This window comes from Pygocentrus nattereri, chromosome 8 (assembly GCF_015220715.1).
Source record: "Pygocentrus nattereri isolate fPygNat1 chromosome 8, fPygNat1.pri, whole genome shotgun sequence".
In the NCBI taxonomy this organism is placed as follows: Eukaryota; Metazoa; Chordata; class Actinopteri; order Characiformes; family Serrasalmidae; genus Pygocentrus; species Pygocentrus nattereri.
This window is the reverse complement of record NC_051218.1, coordinates 40,672,166-40,690,344: the sequence shown is the minus strand read 5'-3', so window position 1 is coordinate 40,690,344 and position 18,179 is coordinate 40,672,166. Positions and strand designations below refer to the sequence as shown.

General features: G+C 39.8%; 3 protein-coding genes across 4 annotated transcripts in view; all 3 read left to right on the top strand.

Annotated features, from left to right (window-relative positions):
• Nucleotides 1-279: 279 nt before the first annotated feature.
• Nucleotides 280-2,304, top strand: LOC108424161 (lysozyme g-like). The gene is made up of 5 exons (XM_017691979.2): nt 280-385; nt 564-680; nt 759-955; nt 1,765-1,903; nt 2,083-2,304. The coding sequence occupies exons 1-5, from the start codon at nt 382-384 to the stop codon at nt 2,214-2,216; spliced, it is 591 nt and encodes a 196-aa protein (XP_017547468.1). The 5' UTR covers nt 280-381; the 3' UTR covers nt 2,217-2,304.
• Nucleotides 2,305-3,379: 1,075 nt separating this feature from the next.
• Nucleotides 3,380-13,427, top strand: LOC108424160 (lysozyme g-like). Its single transcript, XM_017691978.2, has 6 exons — nt 3,380-3,515; nt 7,438-7,573; nt 8,072-8,155; nt 10,343-10,539; nt 11,047-11,185; nt 13,094-13,427. The coding sequence occupies exons 2-6, from the start codon at nt 7,570-7,572 to the stop codon at nt 13,225-13,227; spliced, it is 558 nt and encodes a 185-aa protein (XP_017547467.1). The 5' UTR covers nt 3,380-3,515; nt 7,438-7,569; the 3' UTR covers nt 13,228-13,427.
• Nucleotides 13,428-17,746: 4,319 nt separating this feature from the next.
• The window catches only part of zgc:66433 (uncharacterized protein LOC321250 homolog), a 61,637-nt gene continuing 61,204 nt past the window's right edge, over nt 17,747-18,179 (top strand). Inside the window, exon 1 of one of the 2 annotated variants that reach the window (XM_017692140.2) lies at nt 17,747-17,859. The gene's annotated coding sequence lies outside the window, so the exon portion shown is untranslated. The remainder of the gene's footprint in view (nt 17,860-18,179) is intronic. The other variant, XM_017692141.2, reaches the window with a different exon arrangement.

Sequence of the window (18,179 nt, the reverse complement as noted above, 5' to 3'; positions counted from 1 at the left end):
TCCTCAAACTGTTCCCACAAAGTCGGGAGAATGAAATTGTCCAAAATCTCTTGGTCTGCTGAAGCATTAAGAGTTCCTTTTACTGGAACTAAGGGGCCAAGCCCAACTCCTGAAAAACAACCCCACACCATAATCCCCCCTCCACTTCTACATTTTTCAGACAGACACTTATCACTATACTGTTTACTTAGACTTTGGAAATTTTTGGGTTGTGCAATGTTACATTTTCCCACTTTCATCCTTCTTTTAGAGGAAGTGCTTATTACTTACAGCTGAGAAAGCAGTTCTGCTCACTCATGATGCCCAGATATATATACCTGCGAAAACCAGCCTGTCTACACAAGAGCTGTTCTTCTAGTAGACAGGATTCAAAACAGCATCATGGGTGAGTTATTTCTTTGGGCTACTACAGTTTACTCATAATAAAAACTGCATTCCAGGTTTAACATCACATGCAAAATATGAAGAAAAACACAGCTGAAGAAGTTATTTTAGCTGTTCTGTGTATGTGAATCATTCTGTCTGTGGCATTATATTACATCAAGTGCTTTCTGAATCTGTAGGACCTCAGGTGATCTGTTCCACGTTATTCCTAGCGTGCATTTTTGGAGATGTAAACAAGATTGACACGACTGGAGCATCTGAGGCAACAGCCCGCCAAGACAAGCTGACAGTGAAGGGTAAGTGCTTAACATTTTGTCACACTGGAGAGGCTGAACTATTGAAACCAGTATTTATTGTAACTGTGTCTGTTAAAGGGGTGCAAGCCTCATACAAGTTGGCTGAGCATGATCTGAAGAGAATGGACCAGTACAAGAGCATCATCATCAAAGTGGGCAATGCTAAACAGATGGACCCAGCGGTGATCGCAGCCATCATATCCAGAGAGTCGAGGGCTGGAGCTGCTCTCGTGGACGGCTGGGGTGACCACGGCAATGGCTTTGGACTCATGCAGGTTAGTTTAAAACACATGCGTCAATAAAAATGGAAGTATTGAGTCTGCTGATGAAAGCAGCTACTCTCTGTTCTTCTTTCTGTGGTTGTGTAACTTCCACTTCCAGGTGTGGTTTAGCCTGTGTTGGCACAGTGGAGAGGACAGCAGACAATGCAGGAATACATTAGAGTTGGGCAATAACTTCTTATAGCATATTGTGGGTATTGTCAGTACTTAAAAACTGCATATTTGACTACAAAGAGAGCGTAGTTACTCCTTTTTAGTGTAGCATAACATGAAATGTGGTCAAATTTATTACTATATATTATGCTAATGCATAAGCTAAAATATGCATTTTAATTTTTTATACTATATTTTAATAGCTTATGGCATGTTTCTAAAGTCCACCCTTAAAGATGGTTCTTCAAATGGTTCTTTAGTAAAGAAAACTTCATGCAAACTCCACACAGAAAGGACTCGGTCACCTAGCCAGGGAAACGAACCCTTCTTACTGGGAGGCGCTACCCACTGTGCTACTCTCTAAAATAGTCATAATTGCTTTTGCATTTTTATGCAACAATTTCTGGCCTCTCTTTATCCCTTATAATTGGGCTGTTTGTGTTAAAGAATGATGTCCATGAATGAGCTCTGCTCTGCTGCAGGCTTAATGGGGGATATGTAAATGAGTGAGTTCTTGTGACATTTCAAAAACGCTGATTTCAAAATATACTGTTTTTGAAGTACATAAAATAGGGTTAACTTTGATTTTGACCTTTCAACATCTACTGTTTGATGATGTTTGACGTGATCTGCAACGCGACTTTCTTCAGGTTGACAAGCGCCACCACATTCCAAGGGGTGCCTGGAACAGTGAGCAGCACGTCACTCAGGGCACTGAGATTTTGATTGATTCCATCAAAGCAATTCAACGGAAATTCCCCAACTGGCCGAAGGAGCACCAGTTTAAAGGTAGTATCTGCTGCTTTAAGAGCTTTTTTACCTTTATGTGAAAAATAAGCAGAAAGACATATGACTGTATTCTCCCTTAATTACATCTGTTTCATTATCGTTACCATAGGCAAGCGTGTGATTTGTTATCTAAGGGCTATAGATACTCAGAGTCTTTGCTGCTTTATTTTCTGCTTCAGGAGGAATATCAGCCTACAACGCTGGTGTTAGAAACGTTCGCACATATGAGAGGATGGACATCGGGACCACTGGCAATGATTACTCCAGTGATGTGGTAGCCAGAGCTCAGTGGTATAAACGCAATGGCTACTGAGGAACGTGTACATCCCACACAGCAATAAACAGCCCATATAGTGCTGGATATCTAATCTGCAGTCAAATAAATCTCTATATTGCATTAATCATCAGCGTATTTGTTTTTTAAACACCTCACCCTGATCATATCAAAACTTTATTTATTTTTTATTTACACCACAGCTCTTCTTTATATTGTGTGAGCATTCCATGAATTTCAGACCTATAGCGCTGAGTGGTCTTCTCACAGTGGAAGGATGGACAGAAACACCTGTGGATGTTTTCAGATCTGAAGCAGCTGAATTTTCTCCTCTCTGTAAGATAAAAGCTTCAAGTGCTGTTTATCTGATGGTGACCTGGGTTACCGAGCACTCTAAATGGAGATTCTCCATTGAAAGGAAAATGACTATCAACTGTTTTCTTTCATAGAACCTGACTTTATTTTAAATTCTCTGCATGATAAAACACATTAACCCAATGAAGACTACAAATCATTCAGCATTACATTAGCAGGTACAGTGTACATCAGTACAGAGTCTTGCATTTTGCACTATGCCATGTAGCAGAATTAGCAGGACAATTGTTTTAAAATCAGCAAAAAAAAGACGTTTCGTTTTTTCTTTTACCACCCATTTTCTTTTGTCCACTCAGAGGCCTGAGATGCTCAGGATTTCCAATTTGTGTAATACAGCCCCCGACCACTAGATGGCCTAGAGACTGAAAAACGAACAAAAACATGATGTAAATGACTTTATACAGCAACTGGACAGATACATCTCTTCACCCTGAAGGCTGTAGCATAAAACGTTTTTCATCATAACCGTTTCTTATTACTTAGTTGTGCGTTGAATTCACTGAAATTCCCTAGTGCCTGTAATACAGGACTATTTTGAAAAATCTACTGTAAAAAAAAAAAAACAAATGAATAAATAAATCAATAAAACTTAAAGCCAGGCTAGATTAGGACGACTCCAAGTGCCCTGATAAGAAAGGGGTCTGCAGAGATTGTACGTTTCTGTGCATGTGATTTTTAGTTTGGCTGAAAGAGTATCAGTTGAAACATTAAATCCATTTAATATCAATTAAAGACTAGTTTTAGATACTGCCCAACGAGCATCTTGCATTCTGCCACAGTCGGTAATCCCCCCTCTGTGTAAACGCTCAGTGGTTTAGTCCGCTCACGGTCTGTAAACAGAACAAGACTTTCGTTTCTAACGCAAAGATTCTGCCAGAAACATGGTTCAGACTTTCACGCCGGAAACGCTGGAAAAACGAAAAAAGAATAGCAAAAACAGTGAAAGACCCGATATTTTAAGAGGTAAATGTGGATTTTAAGGATTGGAACTGTTACTAGAATATGAGTTTATGCTGGCTACAGTAACTGCCAGCTTCTTGTTCGAATGTTCCCGTTCCACCTTAAATGGCACAGCAGTACCATTCTGCTGGATGTATGTTTGTATGTATGTGATAAAGCTGAAACACCATTTAAGGTGGAACGGGAAAATACGAACAAGAAGCTGGCGAATAAAAACCTTCAGCTTCGTCTGACTGGAAATGATGTGATGGAGCTTAACAAAACTATACATTTATACATTCGCAGCGTTTTTGATTTTTTTTCCATATATGTCAATAATACAACATACCCCGTGTTTGTGTTAAGATGTCAGGCTTTGTCGACCACTGAGAAGCAGAAGGTGAAAGTGAAAGCGAATTAGAAAGTGGTTCTGTGTCTGTTATGTACTCTAGAACACTTTCTAGCTCCCCCTTCTGTCTCTCAGTATAAATTAACACCAGGATATCTGCATTAATGCCTGATGGAACGTTATGGTCTATGGGGGAATAGATATGTTTGTTTTTGGAGATTTTAATGGGCTTTAGAATAATTTACACTGTATGTCCAAAAGTTTGTAGACAACTGCTCATTCAGTTTTTTTTCTGAAATCAAGAGTATTATTAGGGAGTTTGTCCTCCTTTGCTCCAGTAACAGCCTCTGCTTTTCTGGGAAGACTTGACATTACATTTTGGAACATTGCTGTGAGGACTTGATTGCATTCAGCCACAAGAGCGTTAGTGAGGCCAGGTAATGTTGTTCCATTACCTACCAAGGTATTGGATGGAGCTCCATCACTCCAGAATGAAGTTCCGCTTTATACCCCTCTAGCTGATTCTTGGCATTGAGCTTGGATACCTCCAGTCCATGAGTGGCTGCCACAGACCATCCCATTCTATTGGTAGTGCTTTTCTATAAAGATTATATAAGCTTTTTGTGCACAGTTGCCTGGGTCCGCAATGAGTGCACCTTAATGTAGCTAAAACAAAAACAATTCATTCTAGAGTTTAGTTTCAAAGGCCAAGATGCAGCACTTCAGTGGAATTATTCTTAAACAGTAAGCGTTTAAGTTCTCATTTAAAGCAGAAATATATAAGATGCTTAAATAAAAATATTAACCATGTTCAAATACTTCAAAAAATGATTTGCCAAAAAACAAAATATCTTTTGTTGTAACTTTGGTTGTGCGCTGCTCTCAACTCTGAGAACGTGTCAGCAAATCTTTGTCACTGTATATCCTCTAAAACCTTTCAGTAATCTGTCTGAAAGTGTTAATTAATCCGGGATTTTGGTTTTAAAATCTTACAACGCCCAAGACAAACATCAGTGGTGGAACACCTCATGAGTAATGTCACACCCTCTAACACACCTCCTTCTGTTCTCTAGTTCTCAGCCTCACTTCCTTACTGCTCACCTTTTCTGCCTCCCCGTTCACACATGATATCATCAAGGTACTTGAGCTGTGTAATATATTTGGATTTATTATTTTTAACTGTAAATTATTGCTCCAAAAGAAACTTTTATCTAAGTATCTAATTATATGTCCTTATATTTAATTTATTTAGTCTTATTTTTATTGAAGTAGAGCAATATTGTGAGCCAGACAAAGCATCCATCCATCCATCCATCCATCCATCCATTTTCTAAGCCACTTCTCCCTCAGGGTCGCGGGATGCTGGAGCCTATCCCAGCGGTCATCGGGCGGAGCCAGACAAAGCAACATTCTGAAAAAGCCTTTGCCATCACATAAGAGATGTTTTTTGTCTGAGTGGTTACTGAGCCACGTTTACATGCAGTCTAAAATTCCAGCTAATAGCTCAATCAGAAAAGAATACATCCATTTAAGCACCTCAATGGGGATAGACCAGTTCAGTTGAGACCCTTCGGAATACAATTTCTAGCTGATTGAATGAGGTGGGTAATCCTGTAAATAACCCATTGAATAGAAGAATATTAGCTGTGTAAAGCCTGTATCCGATTACCCTCCCAATCGGAATGTTTAAGTCCATTTTTCCCATGTGCGTCACATGACAGTGAGAGTTTATACTGTTCAACATGGTCTGCAGAGGAGACGAAGTTTATGCTCTGATCTTTAAAAGACGGCGGTGGGACAGACGCCTGGCTTATGTGTCTCAGAAAACGACGTCTTCCTCTCGGCCTTCTTTAATAAGGACATGTGGATGACGTTTTCCTGAGTCTGACATCATTTTAAAGTAATTCAAAACACAAGCACTGCTCACTGCTGCTCATCTCACTCTGACTGGACTCACGTGGTGCTCGTTGTCATAGGAACTTCTGTACTAAGTTGTGCTCTACATATGCACGTCATCTTGGATCTGCTTACTTGTAGTGTGAATGTAAGCGGAGATTTCCATCAGATTGTTGATTAAGGTGTTCATATAAACAGCTCAGTCTTAATCTATAATTTAAATCGGATTGACAAAAATCTTTGCATATAAACACAGAATCGAAAGTGTAAATTGAATGCACAGTGTGAAATCCATCTCCTTTCAGTTTATAGCTTGTAGGACAGCTTTTACTTACAGACAAGTGTCTGTAAGTTCACATCAGCAGGATTTTGCCTGCTCCTTTCCAGTGATGTGACAGAGCAGCCTCAGCTGTTGAGTTTCAAAGCCATGTGTTTTAGACAGTGCTACAGAGGACCCACCTTCTTCAGCTGCTGCCTAGCTTTTGCAACACAGCTATACACTATATATGTCCAAAAGTATCCAGACAGGCCCTTCTAATTTGTGAATTCAGCTGCTTTAAGGTGAACTCATTACTACCATGGGCATTTAATTGTCAAGGGAACGGGATGCTCTGTAGCCCAATTGTACACATCATACGCATCAAAAGGGGCATAAAACCTCCCAGCGTTGGACTGTGGAGCAGTGGAACTGCGTTCTTTGGGATGGAGTTTGAGTTTCGTAATCCAGAACTGATCATCCAACATCATTACCTGACCTCACTAATGCTCTTGAGGCTGAATGCAATCAAATCCTCACAGCAACGTTCCAACGCTACAGTAAGGCCTTCTCAGAAAAAAGTAGTAGCTGTTACTGCAGCAAAGAGGGAACAAACTCCCAATTAGTACTCTTGATTTTGGAAGAAATGTTGACGAGCAGTTGTCTACGAACTTTGGGACATATCGATATTCATTACACTGAATCGGTCTTTGCAAAGCCACTAGCTTTGTTGAGTTTCTAAGCCGTGTGTTCTGGTATTTTCTGTTGGGGTTTTCGGTTCCTGATCATTGCCTGTCTCACCACCGAGTCTGAATACCCCTCTTGCTTTGCTTACCATGCCTTTGTTTGGTTTGTGTGCTTGTCAGCAAAGGCCTCATTAAAGGGAACCCTTGGTGATGTATCCAGCCTTATTGAAGCATTTGCGTCAGGCAGTGTGTTCTAGTTCTTTCATTTTTTATAGTTATGAACTGGGACTATTAGTGTTTATTCATGCCTTCAGTGTCAAAATTTGCAAATATGAGAAAAACACACCTCTTTGATCGTGCTATTTGGTAGCCCCCCTATGGGATTCAAGTAGTATGTTAGCACTCAGCTAACAGTGCTTTACATTACCATTCTTGGCCATTATAGACTAAACTTGAACATTCTAAGCTTCAAAAAGATATTGAGTGTTTTATTTGAAGCTTGCAACAGACATTACCATATATTTTACCTTGTAGCAGTTTTACAGTTTACATTAATGAGTCTTGGCATAGAGCTGTAGCTGCTGTTTTGCACATGTATTTTCTTTTTACTTCACCCAAATCATTATGTCTTGAGGCCCTAGACGGCCCTGAGAATTCCCCACTGATTTGTTCATTGCTGTTGTATGTATCTCAGTTGCTTCATAGTCATTGGTATACAGAGTCATCTTAATAATGTAATTCGATACTGCTACATTACAGGTGGAGTTCTCTGTAAAATATCAACACCTCCGTTATTTAGAGGAAGTGCTTAGGGGATACAGCAGGCAAACTTGTTCTCCTGTGATCACTCAAGACTTATTTTCTCTGCTCACAAGGATCCAAAGTGTTGTCATGGGTGAGTTTGTCTTTTGTTTGTCTTTTTGACGTCTAGTACAAGTAAATGATGGCAACAATAACATGCATGAGGTTTTATGCATTGTATATTTGTACCTCACACTGACTTGTTTTCAGGACCTTAGCTTATTCAATGCTACCATTTTTATAGGAAATTATTATTATTATTATTATTATTTATCCCTTAGTTGTGATGTGAAACCTTTTAGACCAAAACCAATGTGTGCTTTTTAGTAATAGCTTGTAAAGGCAGTGTCAAATCATAATTTACGCGAAACCAAACTCTCCATTGCTTAATGAACATGAGTAAATTACAAAATAGGTCCAAAGCACTAGTCATTTTATTTTGTTCAAACCCTTTGCAGATATTTATTATTTTTAAACTAATATTTCTTCAACTTACAGATATGTTTACCATCTAGAAACACTCAATAGAATAAATGTTCTGCAAAATGTGCTTTTCCGCTTGCTAATTTTGCTTGCTATATTTAATTTCTAGCTTCCACTTATGGAGATGTCACAAAGATTCAAACGACTGGAGCATCTGAGAAAACGGCTCGCCAAGACAAACTCACAGTAAAGGGTACATGCCTAAAATTAATCTTTTCCACCTTAGAGTCTTTAACATAAAGGTGCCGCAAAGGGTTCTTTGAACCAAAGCCATAGAATAACATCTAGTTCCCTGAAGAAGCTTTCATGGGCAGCTCTTAAAGATTGTATTTTGTCATCGAGGTGAGTGAATATGAGGAACGTGAAGTTTAAAAACCTCCAACTAATGTAAAGTTGCTATACCAGTTTTCTTACAGTCATAAATCAAAGCCAAGAACCATTTGAGAACCTTGATTTTAAGTGTAGAAGTAGTATTAATCATGCTTTCCTTCTTCTTTACTTGCTGGTAGTTTGGAGCTGAAGCTTGGGCAGGGCATGGTGCTGACTTATAAGGACCGATCAGAGTAGAGAGGAATGCAGTAATGTTGTTTATAGTTAGCTATGATGTCACAGTTTGATCAGTTGAGAAGTGCTCTACGGTTATTGTAAAAAAAAGTTGCCGTTATCACAAATTCCAGCATGTTTTTTGGCAATAACTGTATTATTCTACTGAGCAACGGTCGCTTTGCAGCTAACTGCTAGTAGTTTCCTACTTTTGCACATAAAAAACTGCTAATGGATACATCAGATCAGTGATCACTGACCCTGAGCCTGGAGATCTGCCTTCCCGTAGAGTGTAGTTCCAACAACAGTCTGCCACACCTCCTCCACCTAATTTACTTCATCAGTTAAGTTTGTCCGGTTAGTCTGGATCCTTGCAGGCTAAAATGAAACTGTACAGGAAAGTAGAACATTTTGTGGCCACTGGATTCGTTCAGTGGTTCTCAAACAACACAGAGTGATAGAGCAAAAATGGGAACCATCTGGGCATCCTTGAGGGCCGGTTTGAGAACCACTGCATTAAAAAATTCTACAAGTATTCCACCTGCAGCAAGTTTGGTCAGACTGGTGGAGTGTGACAGCAGGACTACGTCAAATTCGGAAACTTTGAGCAAACTTTTCTGTTAGAAGCTGTGACTGCAAAACAACTAAATTAGATACAGAGCCACAGTTTGGTGGTTTTACTACTCAAACACACCTGATTTATCTCATTAGCTAATTGCCAGATTTAGTAAGTGTGTTAGGAACAGGAAAATCACCATCTGAGACTGCAGTTTGCCACCCCTGAACTGAACAGCCAGAAACTAACAGAATATAATTCAGCAACACTGGGCTCTGAAATGCTTTACAGACTGACTGGAACAAAACAACATTCAGGTTTATCTTGCAAATGCTGAAAAAGCTTAGCTGAATACTGCTTCAGTGATGTGGCTGTATTTGTAAAACAATAGGCGATTACTTTTTGGTGGCAAGAATTATTTAATGCATTGTTTGGAGCCTCTTTGCTTTGCTTTTTTTTATTTTGTAATAACCCAATCCCTCTCGTGTTGCTTCAGGGTATACTTTGGATATTCCTTTTGAATTTACATGATCAAACTGTAAGGCAAATTATTCAGTAACCGCATAAAATAAATGTACTTTTTTTTTTTTGGTAACAGCTTCCCTCAAATGAACAGAAAATGTGTTTTATGATTTTATGATCGTACATATATTGCCACACTATATTGCCAAAAGTATTCACTCAGCCATCCAAATCAATGAATTCAGGTGTTACATTCACTTCCATGGCCACAGGTGTATAAAGCCGAGCCCCTAGGCCTGCAGACTGCTTCTACAGACATTAGTGAAAGAATGGGTCGCTCTCAGGAGCTCAGTGAATTCCAGCGTGGTACCGTGATCGGACGCCACCTGTGCAACAAGTCCCATTGTGAAATTTCCTCACTACTAAATATTCCACAGTCAACTGTCAGTGGGATTATAACAAAGTGAACGCGATTGGGAACGAAGTGGTCGGCCACGTAAAATGACAGAGCGGGTCAGCGGATGCTGAGGCGCATAGTGCACAGAGGTCACCATCTTTAAAAACAGAAGGTCTTTTTCATGTGTTTCTTGTATGGATATCTTGTAGAAAGAAAGAAGTCCTTGTTTTTTCATATTACTTAAAAATCTGGCTAAAATGCTGACAACTTCATATCTCACAAATGATGGTGTTGCTCATAAAACATTTTAAATGATTTTAAAATTGAAACAAAATAACAGTGCAGTATTTGTGATTTCTTACATACACTATGACTTTGAAAGTTAAAGATGTTTATACAGTAATAATGGGTACTCGTTTTAGGTGTGGAAGCCTCATACAAGTTGGCTGAGAATGATCTGAAGAGAATGGACCAGTACAAGAGCATCATCACCAAAGTTGGGAGAGCTAAGCAGATAGATCCAGCTTTGATTGCAGGAATCATATCCAGAGAGTCAAGGGCTGGAGCTGCTCTTGACAATGGCTGGGGTGACCATGGCAAAGGCTTTGGACTCATGCAGGTAGGTTCACTGTCTAGTTCCCAACCCTGGTCCTGGAGTAGCCCTGTCTTTTTTTATTACCTGATCAGCTAAATATCAAGTGCTTCATGAGTTGAAGATGGTGCGTTAAAGCAGAGAAAGCACTTAAATTAACAGGGCATGTTTGGGAACCAGGCTCAGTCTTGGGAAAAACTTGTCCAAAGAAATCCATGAAAGACCTTAATTAAAGAAACAGAAGTTGCACAACAGCATGTGCTGCATTAGTAGCACATTTCAACGCAACATAAGGGTGTGGAAAAGGCCTTTGTTTGATACCTAGTTGAGAAAGAGGAACATGACTCACGTTGCATTTGAAGACACAACTGATGCAATTGTAAAATTTAAACTGCTGCATCAATCATTTCAATAGTTCCGCTGTGTGGAAATATACTCGGTGTTCATGATCAATCAGAAAGCAAATTTATTGTCCTTTTAAATCTGAATGTATTTTGTGAACTGTTTAATATCAAGCAATGCTACTTTCCTCAGGTTGACAAGGGCAGCCATGCTCCAAAAGGTGCCTGGAACAGCGAGGAACATCTTTCTCAGGGAACTGACATTTTGGTTGAATTAATCAAAGCAATTCAACGAAAATTCCCCACTTGGCCCAAGGAACACCAGCTGAAAGGTACGCTTGGTATTTTTATTATGAAAATGACCGTATGCCACTATTTTGCAGTAGGAATGTACATTCACCTTTTTCCTGCATTTTTTTCTTGCTAACACTTTACTGTAGGGCAGTGCTCATAAGGCTACGTGAAACTTATGAATATAAGCCTTCATGAAAACTACCATACATAAACATTTAGGAACGTTTATTCCAAGGCATCATTTGTCATATAGGTTGCATCTGCCAACTTTGATGTTAAGTTGACATAATATCTATGTCAGATGATGTTGCCTTTTTTTCTGACATTAGTGTCTTGACATAGACTTTGTAGCTCAGTGTATGTCAGTGTGGTAATATGCCATACTCTATATTTCAAAAAGTTTTCACTCACCCATGCTGTCAGTGGTATTGTAGCAAAGAGGAAGCGATGGAACGAAAGCAACTCAGCCACGAAGTGGTCGGCCATGTAAAATGACAGAGTGGGGTCAGCGGATGCGCAGAGGTCACCAACTTTCTGCAAAGTCGATCACTACAGACCTCCAAACTTCATGTGGCCTTCAGATTAGCTGAAGAACAGCGTAGAGAGCTTCATTGAATGGGCTTCCATGTCCGAGCAGCTGCATCCAAGCCTTACATCACCAAGCACAAAGCAAAGCGTTGAAGTGTTGAGTGTTCTCTAGAGTGATCAATCACGCTTCTCCATCTGGCTATGCAATGGACGAGTCTGGGTTTGGCGGTTGCCAGGAGAACGGTACTTGCCTGACTGTATTGTGCCAAATGTAAAGTTTGGTGGAGGGGGGATTATGGTGTGGGGTTGTTTTTCTGGAGTTGGGCTCCGCCCCTTAGTTCCACTGAAAGGAACTCTTAATGCTTCAGCAGATCAAGAGAACAGTTAGGAACAGCCCCTTGCTGTTCCAACATGACTGTCCACCAGTGCACAAAGCAAAGTCCATAAAGACATGGATGAGTAAGTTTGGTGTGGAAGAACTTGACTGGCCTACAAAGAGTCCTGACCTCAACCCGATAGAACACCTTTAGGGTGAATTAGAGCGGAGACTGCGAGCCAGGCCTTCTAGTCCAGCATCAGAAAGTGAGAGAGGGAGAGACAGAGAGAGCTTTAAAACTGTAAATCATGGATTAGCGCTTTCTAGTGGTCACATTAAAAATCTCTCAAACCTTTTTTGTTGAAGCTGTGCTGATTGGCTCCTTGAATCCTGCAATTCTGATTGGCTAGCTGTATCCAGCTCTCCAATTAAATAGTAGCCAAATAGTTCTCTCTTTCTGTCTCCCATGAACACACTTCTTAACCTTGTGGAAAGCCTTCCCAGAAGAGTTGAAGCTGTTATAGCTGCAAAGGGTGGGCCGACATCATATTAAACCCTATGGATTAAGAATGGGAAGTTGCTCAAGTTCATTTGTGTGTGAAGGCAGACGAGCAAATACTTTTGGCAATATAGTGTAGCTCGCCACGTCAGGCTGGTTGTGAGCATTTTCTGTGGCCTTTAGGTAAAGCAAGCATCATTGACCATTTAAAAGATTTAAGCTGTCACATCAGCATTAATTGTGTCACTGTAATATAACCTACATAGTCTGCTATAATAATGTCCTATGTCATTTTGCTCAAAAGAGTGTCATGGCAAGCGAATGTCCAAAAAACTCGATGTCACCTGCCATAGGTATTGTGTCAACTTGACATCACAGTTGACTAAAGCACCCTTTATGACAGATTAAGCCTGTTAGAATAAACTTTTATGAATGTTTATGTGGGTTTATATAGGGGTCATTTAGCCTTATGAATACTGCCCTACAGCAGTGTTGGCTTTTTTCTCAATGTCTATTCTATATGTATTATCACAAGCCTCCTAACTTTTATTTATTATTTATTATAACATTTTTAAATTAATTTTATTTGTGTATGTTCATCAGGAGGAATAGCAGCCTACAACTTTGGCCCAGGGAATGTTCGCACATATGAGCGGATGGACATCGGGACCCCAGGGGATGATTACAGCAGTGATGTGGTAGCCAGGGCCCAGTGGTACAAACGCCATGGCTACTGAGAAAATCTATATATGCAAATATTGCTTATGACTCATGGTCAGTTAGACCTGTGTCATGTTAGCTGTTGATTTGCTTGAACATGTTAGTAACAGGACGTATTTGGGTTAGATGGCCTTAAAAAGTGTGTTTCTCCATGTTCTAATGTTCTCCATGCACATTAAAACCGCATGACCTTCCATGGTCAGTACTAGCCAAGAGATTGTATTCTCAGGTTTTTATTTTTTGACGAATCTTTACAAATCAATAGTTTGACCAACAGCATTATAGGAAGAAACACAGGCAGTTGTACAAAGTCCCATTTGTAGTTTACCGATCAAGTCATTATGGATACAGTGAACAAATAAAACTAGAACCAGGTTATCATTTGTTGAATAATACTGTATATCACTGCTGTCAGACGAAAACCTTGTATCTCCAGAAAGGTTTTTACAGGAGAAGGAAAAAACATACTTTATTTTTAGTGTAACTCAATGGAACCAAACATTTTTCCAAGTCATTTTGGGCTGTTCCTTTAGATCCATTCATCGTGAAATTCACACAGGGACAGCAGTATTTTCATAATATGTCAAAAACTGAAAGAAAAACAAATATGGAAATACAAGGTTTTCTTCCAGCAGCAACGATATTCTCCTTACATTCACCAATAACTTCACCTTCATGCCCTCTTTGGCACCATTTTTATTAGAGTGCTTGAAACAGCGCTCTGTTGTTTTCTCTCATACTTCTTCTTATTCTCCTTCCACACTTTTCTGTGATTAATACAGCCCGAAACACTTAATGTACAGACTCAGTTCAAACTGCGTTTTGAAGGTCTCAGCGCTGTGACTTGTGCTATGTATTTTTGGAGTTGATCGGATTGGTAGTTTTTCATAAAATGAATTTTCAAAATTAAAAACCTCCCATAAGAACGAACGGCAGAATGTTCAGAACTTCAGATTCTGATATCGATGATGTCACAGCAGGCCACTCAGTCTCACAGACACAGCTGATCACGCAGCGAATCTGCTTTAAAATCCTTAAACTTTCACCTAGAAACTCCATTGCAGTTTTAAATGGTAGAGAAACTTGTCCTTCCTGAAACCTCAAAATATCTCAGCATTTTATCAATTGGCTTTAGAGCATTTGTTTGGCACTAAGCACAGAAAACTGCCTCATTCACTCCCATGTAAATTTCTCAAAATCAGAATCTGCTTATTTCAAGATTTTCTCTGTGTTTAACTCGTAATATCTCAACACATACAGCTCTTCCTCTCACACACACACACCACACAGACACACACAGACACCACACACAGACATTTATCCAACAGACATGTTGTGCACCAACATCTGTTGGCTAAATATAACAGAAGCTTACATTTGATGCTTTTTAATCTAAAGGATTCTGAACAAACTCCATTAAAAGATTAATAGAGAATGTTATTTACAATGCAGTCAGGCAATCAGTCTTTGCATTTATAGTTTAAGGGAAGTAAAGATAATTACATATCTCACTTTGCCATTTTGAATTCCTCTCTATTACGGTATAAGGAAGCTCTTCAGGGATGAAGCAAAGAAGCCAGCTGTGTAATAATCACCTCCCCCTTCTGCCAAAGTGCCTTGTTGAGTGAAAGAGTGAAAGAGAAATCTAGAAGGATTATAAGGGATAAATGTAACAGCAGTTTAATAAGAACATTCCGAGTAATGTGCTGTAATGTGTTTGCATGGTCTGGCGAGAAAAGAAATGCAAGTTATTGAAAATCCACACAAGATAACGGTATTGACCAGTAGCCCTATCTACAACATTCAGACAGCTTCTTGGACACTCCTGCAAAATCGACAGTGGTCTGTTATCGTTGACCACCACACCCTATATCAGCTTTAAAACCAGACTGAGTTGCTCCAGCTCCCCCACAGAGTGTACTGACGCCCGATCTATCAGTGATTTTAGTAAAGGTTTGTACATATTGTTTGATTTTAAAATATCCTTACATTATTTTTAACAAAATAAAAAAGAGATGTTAAAGACACAACACTTATTTTATGTTCTGGCTCATTTTTATTGAGGTCATTTGGACTTTTAAAAAAAAAAGGCTTAAAACCTAATATTACCGCAAAGTACCATTAATAGCAGTGGTTGTACATCACAACTGCTATTATTTTAAGTTAACCATATATATATATATACACTCACCTGCTACTTTATTAGGTACACCTTGCTAGTAGAAGGTCGGACCCCTTTTTGCCTTCAGAACTGCCTTAATTCTTCGTGGCAGACTTTCAACAAGGTGTTGGAAACGTTCCTCAGAGATTTTGGTTGGTTATTTGAGTTCCTGTTGCCTTTCTATCATCTGGAACCAGTCTGCCCATTCTCCTCTGACGTCTCACATCAACAAGGCATTTTCGTCCACACAACTGACCGCTCACTGGATATTTCCTCTTTTTCGGACCGTTCTCTGTAAACCCTAGAGATGGTAGTGTGTGAAAATCCCAGTAGATCAGCAGTTTCTGAAATACTAGACCAGCCCGTCTGTCACCAACAACCACACCACGTTCAAAGTCACTTAAATCCCCTTTCTTCCCCGTTCTGATGCTCGATCTGCACTTCAGCAAGTTGTCTTGACCACCTCTACAGGCCTAAATGCATTGAGTTGAAGCCATGTGATTGGCTGATTAGCTAATAAAGTGGTTGAGTATATATATATATATATATATATATATATATATATATATATATATATATATATATATATATATGTGTGTGTGTGTGTGTGTGTGTGTGTGTGTGTGTGTGTGTGTGTGTGTGTGTGTGTGTATACAATATTAACAATTGCAGGATGGTAATGCAATATTGTATGTACTTTGACCAGGGGTGCCCAAATTTATGCATACAGTTGTAGCGACAGGCAGGATAATGGTAAATAATGGTCTATGGATCTGGTCTGGCTCAATTATTCATCTGCTAATATATACAGATTTTTGTTCTGCTGTGACCGGTACTTTGCCCAGCTCAACATTAGTGCATCAACCCCTTTGTACCAAGTTTGAGCCCCATCAGAGAAGTTCAGTGCTCAGAAGAGAAAATTACACCGGCCTGAATTCCACAATCAAACTTGCCATATAGAGTGCAGGAATAAACTAGCCAATCAAAGGGCAGGATTCAAGTAGCCATTCAGAGTGCAGGATTCAAATCTAGCCGATCTAGGTAGCCAATCAAAACGCAGGATTTGAATAGTCAGTCAGAGAGCAGGATTCAGGCAGCTAATTATGTTGTGATTATCTAGCCTATCAGAGAGCAAGGTTCAATTAGCCAATCAGAGAGCTGTATTTGGCTAGCCAATTAAATAGCTAGATTCAAGTAGCCAGTTAGTGAGGGATTCAGGAAGACAATCAAATGGCAGCATACAGGTAGCCAATCAGAGCGCGGGCGTTCAAGAAGCCAGTTAAATAATATCCAATCAAAATGCCGGATTTAAATAGCAAGCTGGATGAATGAAAGTGGCTTCAAGTGACTAGCAAGTCATTTGAACTCATAATGCTGCATTCACCTACAGTTTAAGTCACTGGATAATACCAAATGTTAAACATCTAAAAATATTTAAGAGCCTTCATGTCAGTATTTGGAAAGAGCTACGAACAGAAACGTCTGTTACAGTGGAATGTTGTTCAGGGGGGCTATTATTTGATTGGAGAGCTGGATTCAGCTAGCCAATCAGATTGCAGGATTCAAGTAGCCAATCAGCGCAGCTTCAACAAAGAAGGTTTCTGAGAGATTATTAATGGGACCACTAGAGAGCGCTAAACCGTGATTTATAGATTTAAACCGTGATTTATAGATTTACAGTTTTAAGGCTCTCTCTCTCTCTCTCTCTCTCTCTCTCTCTCTATATATATATATATATATATATATATATATATATATATATATATATATATATATAAACCTTTCAGTTCATATGTGTATACAAAACGTTGCTTAAAGGGCAACTCCACCTATTTTTCAAAGTTTCTGCATCATGTAATCGTTGCCATACAATGAATCCTTTGATGTGAAATGGTTCTTTGTAGAGAAACTTGCTGACTCTGATTTTCTTTACAGTAGTCGTGATAGGAATCAGGGGTTTATTTACAATCCAAAACCACTAGTTAACCCACACATGTCTTCTGAGGTTTCATGTGTAATATTGATCGTGGTCAAATTTTGCCCTGCATGTACCTCTCCGTTTAAAAAATGGTTTGAGGACAAAACCGTCTCAACACTACTGTAAAACAACGTCCCAGGCCCCGGGGAACATATTTATAACCAATTCATGTCAACGTTTTCTGGTTCCCATCACGTCCGTTGTGAACGTGTCTGACTGGGTGCGTTTCCCTAGAATGGAGCGTTTCATATCAACCTGCTGCTTTGGTCACACCATAACCATTTATTACGCAGATATTGTGACAAAAATCCCTGTGGAGTGGGATTCCCCTTTAATGAGAGCGAAGGCGAGCTGAAACAGGCTTTCTCCGGCAGAGGGCGCAGTTCAGTCTCGCCCCTCAGGCTGGGCAGCTCAGTGGAAGTGAGTGTAGCGCTCGCTTAATGAGGGAGAAATCACTGATGTTCCGCACTTTGATGGGTGACCACGGAGCTCTGCCGGCCCAGTGATTCTGTAAGTATGTTTGGTGTTTTTCACGTATTTAGTCCACCTTTCATTTCACCGCGTCCCACTTGTTTCCCTGGAAGTGTTATTAGCGTCGAGTCCAGGACAAAGCAGATGGGAGTTTAGGGACTGGCGAGGAGGAACATCTCCCTCGCTTCTCGTTAAGTTTCGTTGTAATGGCTTCATGTCGTGTGTGTGTGTGTGTGTGTGTGTGTGTGTGTGTGTGTGTGTGTGTGTGTGTGTGTGTGTTTGGTTGTCTCGCCATTACAGCGCTGTGCTCAGCAGCTGTGGAGAAACAGAAACAGGAGGCTGATGTCAAACCTGTCAGT

Excerpts from the sequence above, each read along its gene's own strand:
- LOC108424161 (XM_017691979.2), top strand. Across the intron at positions 681-758 it reads AGACAAGCTGACAGTGAAGG|GGGTGCAAGCCTCATACAAG; the intron begins GTAAGTGCTTAA and ends TGTCTGTTAAAG. Across the intron at positions 1,904-2,082 it reads GAAGGAGCACCAGTTTAAAG|GAGGAATATCAGCCTACAAC; the intron begins GTAGTATCTGCT and ends TTTCTGCTTCAG.
- LOC108424160 (XM_017691978.2), top strand. Across the intron at positions 8,156-10,342 it reads AGACAAACTCACAGTAAAGG|GTGTGGAAGCCTCATACAAG; the intron begins GTACATGCCTAA and ends TACTCGTTTTAG. Across the intron at positions 10,540-11,046 it reads AAGGCTTTGGACTCATGCAG|GTTGACAAGGGCAGCCATGC; the intron begins GTAGGTTCACTG and ends TACTTTCCTCAG.